The 5,908-nt window shown below is 45.7% G+C and overlaps 1 protein-coding gene across 1 annotated transcript; it reads right to left on the bottom strand.

Moving 5' to 3' along the window:
* Window positions 1-2,719: 2,719 nt before the first annotated feature.
* On the bottom strand, window positions 2,720-4,322 carry LOC102278017 (eukaryotic peptide chain release factor GTP-binding subunit ERF3B). Its single transcript, XM_070365783.1, is given in 1 exon segment — window positions 2,720-4,322. A coding segment is annotated over 1 exon segment (1,497 nt). The 3' UTR covers window positions 2,720-2,825.
* Between the last annotated feature and the right edge of the window lie 1,586 nt (window positions 4,323-5,908).

Genomic DNA, 5,908 nt, shown 5'->3' with positions numbered 1-5,908 from the left:
GAGGTTTCGAATCTTATTTCTTGCCCTCTTGACATCTGAGGTTTGAAAAGATCTTGCGTTGCCTGCCTAAGCAGGCTTCCGGATGCTACAGCCTTCTGTCTTCAGGGGCTGGGGGCTGGGGGCCGGAGGGTGCCTGGAGCGAGTGCAGGCAGTCATTGTTTGGGTATTGACTCAAAGGAGCCGGAGCCACAATGCACAGGAAAAAAGATGAGCTCATGACGGCTAAATGAAAAGATTCTTATCTTGGAAACAGCGGTTTCTTATGCAAAACAGGGGGCGGCAATGTGATTGTGCCCCACGTACACATTCAACAACAGGGATTTCAAATGAAGAAGCTGTTTTGCATACATACGGGGAGCGGCCGTGGACGAGGTTGTTCATTAATTAAAAAGGGGGGGCGGGTGCTGAAAAACCCACGCTCGCACTTGCTGCTGAACCGAAATAATTCATTTGCCTTCCTCTCAGTCCCAGTTGATCAGCTGGGAGACAAATGTTGTTTTTTCAACTGTAGCCACCTCTGGGGAAGGGAGGGGCGACAGAGGAGCAGAGCGGGTGGGAGCAGGTATGGGGTCGGGGGACAGGAGGGGTGTCACAGATAACTACAGGAGCGGTGATCTCTCAAACACTTCTAGTTGGACTTCAAATGTATTGTACTGAGGTGGGTGGATTTTTGGTTGCCTCCCCTACCTACCCACCGCCCACCCCCACCCCAGGAGATTTACCTTCCTAGTTCTGTTTGATTTCCTACGAAAGAAGTCTGGGCACTTCGCCACTGTTGGGGTGGAGAGGAAAGAAGAGATAGGAAGAAGGCGCAGGAGGGAGAGGCTAGGAACCCTAACCCTAACTACAGTCCCTCTATTTCCCCCCAACTCTGACATGTGGTCCCCTGCGAGGATGGACTTGTGTTGTGGCTGTCCTGGAAATTCCAGAATGTAGGTCGCCCACTGAATGGGTATTGTCACAAGTGGGGAGCAGGGTTAAGTGTGGTTGCAGGTGGGAGGCACCAACCCCTCCCACATAACTTTCCTACCAGCCAGGCTGCCCTCTTTCTACCCCACAGCATCTTTTGATTTAGGAATAAGATTGGTTACCATTTACCAAACACTTGCATATACATTACTTCCTATGTTATCTCCCATCACTATGTTACACCTGGGTGCCAGGCACTTTCACTTCTGTTGCTCATTTGAGCTTCTCACCTACCCCAGGGAGATAATTGGATATTATTGCTTGTCTTAGAAATGAGCAAACTGTGGCTTAGAGAGATTAAATGGGTTACCCAGGTCACAGAAGTTGGAAATAGCAAAGCTAGGATTTGAACCCATATCGGCCTGATGTCAAAACCTATGCCCTGAACTACTGTGCATTGGTGACTGTTTCCCATTTGCACCATTCTTCCCTAAATAGTTAATCAACTATTAATCAACTGTTAATCAAAAGGCAAACCTCCCAAGCTTGGCATTCTGACAAACAGGGCAAGTATGAAAGTCCTTCCTGAATGTGAGACATTCCCTCCCAAACACACGTGCCTTCAGGATGGAAGACAAGCTTGGTAGGCCCTTTCTCTATCATGGGCTCATAATACGATTCCTGTTTTTTAAGTCAGGTTTATCAAGGTATCGTTTGCTTTCTTTTTTTTTTTTTTTTTTGGCCGCGTCATGTGGCATGCGGAATCTTAGTTCCTTGACCAGGCATCCAACACGTATCCCCTGCAGTGGAAGTGTGGAGTCCTAATCACTGGACTGCCAGAGAAGTTCCTGCTGCTGCTGCTGCTGCTAAGTCGCTTCAGTCGTGTCTGACTCTGTGCGACCCCATAGACGGCAGCCAGCCAGGCTCCCCCGTCCCTGGGATTCTCCAGGCAAGAACACTGGAGCGGGTTGCCATTTCCTTCTCCAATGCATGAAAGTGAAAAGTGAAAGTGAAGTCACTCAGTCATGTCCGACTCTTAGCAACCCCATGGACTGCAGCCTACCAGGCTCCTCCATCCATGGGATTTTCCAGGCAAGAGTACTGGAGTGGGGTGCCATTGCCTTCTCCGAGAAGTCCCTATTAAGCTATAATTTTCATACCATAAAGTTCTCTTTTTTTAAAGTACTATTCAGTGAGTTTTGACAAATATCTTTACCAACACCAACACTATGAAGATATAGAAGATTTTCATTATCCACCAAAAGTTGTCTGAGCTCGTTTGCAGTCAATCCCATGCCCCATACCAACCTTTGGCAACAACTGATCTATTTCTGTAGTTTTCCCTTTTCCAGAATGTTGTATAAATGGAATCATATAGTATATATGCTTTTGAGTTAGTCACGACTGAAGTGACTTAGCAGAATTCAATTTGCTGATAATTTGTTGAGCAGTTCTTGGTCTGTGTTCATGAAAGATACTGGTCTCTAGTTTTCTTTTTTTTCAAATGGAATATTTTATTCACATGTTAGTTGTCTTTAACATGTACACACACACTGACACACTCTGATTGGTCTAATTGGAACAAGGGTTGTCTAAGTATCTTAAAGGAAAATTAAAAATTAAAAATGTATTAATTTTTCATTGTTATAGACAATTACATCCACATCAGTTACAAAGATTTTACTGATTTTGTTCAAGGAAGCAGAATGGAATAGGAGGAGGAAATTGTGGGTAAATTCAGCAGTGACATAGCTGAGATCTCAACATGATAGCTGACAAAACATGGATTTTTGCTGTGGAATTTTTCTTTGCAAAAGATGGAGAAAAGTTTGTCAATGTGTAGTAAATAAGAGAAGATGGTGAACTTTATCATAGTCAATTCTCCCAGTATGGTATAGGGGCATCAAGAAAACTGCTTAGTCCTTCTCTGGGACCAGTTTCAGAACTTTGCCAATTGCAATGGTCTTACCCTCATCTCTTAAGGTAAAACGACCCATCTGAGGAAAATCTTTGAATGTCTCAAGGCAGATAGTTCCTGCTGTCCTTAAACGGGCAATGCACACTTGATCTTGCTTCACGAAGCGGGGCCGTGTCTTACTCTTTTCTCCTGATTTTTTATCTACCAAGGAGATTAAGGCTGTTATCTCAACTTCCTCAATACAAGTATGAATGTGCAGCACTGCATTATAACCTGGGCAGATGATGGATTTGTGCTCAATAATCACTATCTGAACATCAAATGTGCGTCCAGAATGGCAAAGATTAGTAGGATCACAGAGTATGAATCCTGGAAGAATCTCTTCTTCTTCAATTCCCTTCAGTCTGATTTTAAGGTTTTCACCTGGGGCTACATAATCAGTTTCAGCATCATCAGAAAGTATTCCAAGAACTTCCACACTGTGCTTATTTGGCATCATCACAAGCTGCTGGCCTTTAAAAATGGATCCTGATTCCAGCTTTCCCAGGACCACAGTGCCCATATCCTTGTACTTATCCACAATTGGCAGTCTAATTGGTCCATCAATGGATCTGTTGAAGTTTGGCATATTATCCAAATAGGGAATGAATGGTAATCCAGTGTACCAAGGGCAGAAATCTGATTGCTCTTTAATATTTGCCCCGGTCAGCCCTGAGCAGGGCATAAAGTGAATGTCCTTTTTGGGACTAAACCCGACTTTTTTCAAAAAGGGCACTAGCTTTTCTTTACATTCTTCATATCTCTCAACGCTCCAATTTACTGTGGGATCATCCATCTTATTAATAAGCACTATCAAATATTTCACCCCTGCCGTTTTTGCCAACATTGCATGTTCTTTTGTCTGTCCACCTTTTTCAAATCCAGTCTCAAACTCTCCTTTCCTGGCAGAGATTACCAGTACAGCCAAATCAGCTTGAGAAGCACCACCGATCATATTTGGGACAAAACTCTTATGGCCAGGGGCATCTAAAATCGTGAAATGTTTCTTTTCCGTTTCAAAATAGGCACGACCCACTTCTACTGTTTTACCCTTGTCTCGTTCTTCCTGGTTTGTATCTAAGGCCCAGGACAAATACCAAGATTCTCTATTTTTTTCTTTAGCTTCTCTTTCATATTTCTCAAGTGTTCTTTTGTCAACCATTCCTGTCAAAAACATGATCTGTCCTCCAATGGTTGATTTCCCGGCATCGACATGCCCAATGAATACCAAATTTACGTGTTCTTTTTTAGGAGCACCTGAGGGTACGACCACAGATTTCGATTTTCTGATTTCCTCTTTCTCCATCATTTCCTGGCCACTTTCTTCTGGGGGCCCCAAATCTCCCAAAGAACTACCCCCTGGTTCGGCTTCACTTACTTCTTTATTGTGCTCTCATGACTCTTCTAAAACCATCTCCACCTCTCCATTTTCTACAACAGGTTCTGAAAGTTCCATGGTAACGGCTGAATTGGAACCTTCACGCCACAATAACTGTTCCTCTTTGGAATGTTCCACAGGTGCCCCGCCCCCCCCGTCCCAGCCTTTTTTACCTTGAGGGTCGCCCGCGCCCGGACAGGCTTCATAGAATCCGGGGGCGTCATCGGGGGGGGGGGGCGGTCTGCGGCTGGCTCGGGCCCCGCAGGAAGGCCGGCATGAACTCCACGGCATGGACGTTAGGCACGAAGGGTTTGGCGTTGATGTTGAGCTGATGGCTGAAGGCCGAGCTGAGGGGCTCATGCTGCACCTCGGCGGCGCCCGCCGCCAACGCCAAGAAGGCTCAGTCCCCGCTCGGGGCCAAACCCGGTGCTTCCATGTCCACCTGGTCCCAGCAGTCGGGAGCCGAGTCGCTGCTGCTGCTGCCCATCCATCGTCTTCAGCCCTTGGCGGCGGCGTGGAGGCAGCCGGGTCCCGACACTGCATTTGCAACTGCGGCGGCAGCAGCAGATATGGCGGCACCTCTAGTTTTCTTATAACGCCTTTGTTTGGTTTGGTATTTGTCTGGATTGGGTTTTGAATTGGAGTTATTTTTCGAGTGGAGGGGCTGAATTTAGAGCTGATCTGAGACAACAGTGTTGTAAGAAGGCCAAGTTTCTCAGAGGCACTCTGCCTTCCTTTTCTCTGCGGAGCCACACTACTGACCTTTCTTCCCACAACTGCTGCTCAGAGCACTGGAATTTTCTGTCTCTCTTCTCTGCTCCATTTCCAAACCAACAACAGGGTGCACAGACTAATAGAGACCTGCTCCCTATATGTACTAGTTACCTATTCAGATACATCAAACTTCAGGGGCCCAAGAGACCCATAGCCATCCCTCTGTTTATGCTTTGTGTCAGTCTGAGCTCCAGGGTTGCCTGCACACATGGTCACCAGGGTACAAGGAATGTTGAGGGGAGCTTGCCTCCAGCTTGTGAATGGGAGTGCTTTTCAAATCATCACCTGTCCTTAGCAAAGGTTTGAGAGTTCTCTGTAGTATCCTGAGTATTTAACAAGTGTTCTGATGCTGAGGAATGATTACAGCTGTACATAAAATAGAAAGATTAGAGTCTCAGTTGCCTGCTTAATATGTAAATGTACCCAGTTATGTGTGAGTGCTTTTAACGAAGTAACTTGCACTTGTGTTCCTTACAGTGAGAGTGATTGATGAAAAAAAAAACACTCTATAACCCCATCAGAAATTAGCAGCCAGCAGGCCCTTTGTTGCACTTGCCTGGCCTAGGGCTAGGAGGCAGCAGGACTGGATTTTAGCCATGGCTTTACAGTTAATTTCCACTTTTCTGGGCAATAGGAAGTAGATGTCCTTATCCCCAAACTGAGCTCAGAGAATTGTTGATGATGGATTGTGAAAGAACCTCACTCACTTACTGACTGGATTGGTTCTCATTCCAACATACAGAAGTGGATAAGGAAATAGCAGCTACCAGGTGCTGCACTAAGCACTTTGCTTACATTATTCCCTTCAGTCATCACACCGATCTTGGAAGAGAGAACTTAAGATACCCCTACTTTACAGATGGGGAAACTGAGGTTCAGGGAGAGTAAGT

The sequence above is a fragment of the Bos mutus genome, chromosome X (genome assembly GCF_027580195.1).
Source record: "Bos mutus isolate GX-2022 chromosome X, NWIPB_WYAK_1.1, whole genome shotgun sequence".
Taxonomy (NCBI): domain Eukaryota; kingdom Metazoa; phylum Chordata; class Mammalia; order Artiodactyla; family Bovidae; genus Bos; species Bos mutus.
The sequence above is the reverse complement of the archived record's forward strand: the minus strand, read 5'-3'. Positions and strand labels throughout refer to the sequence as shown.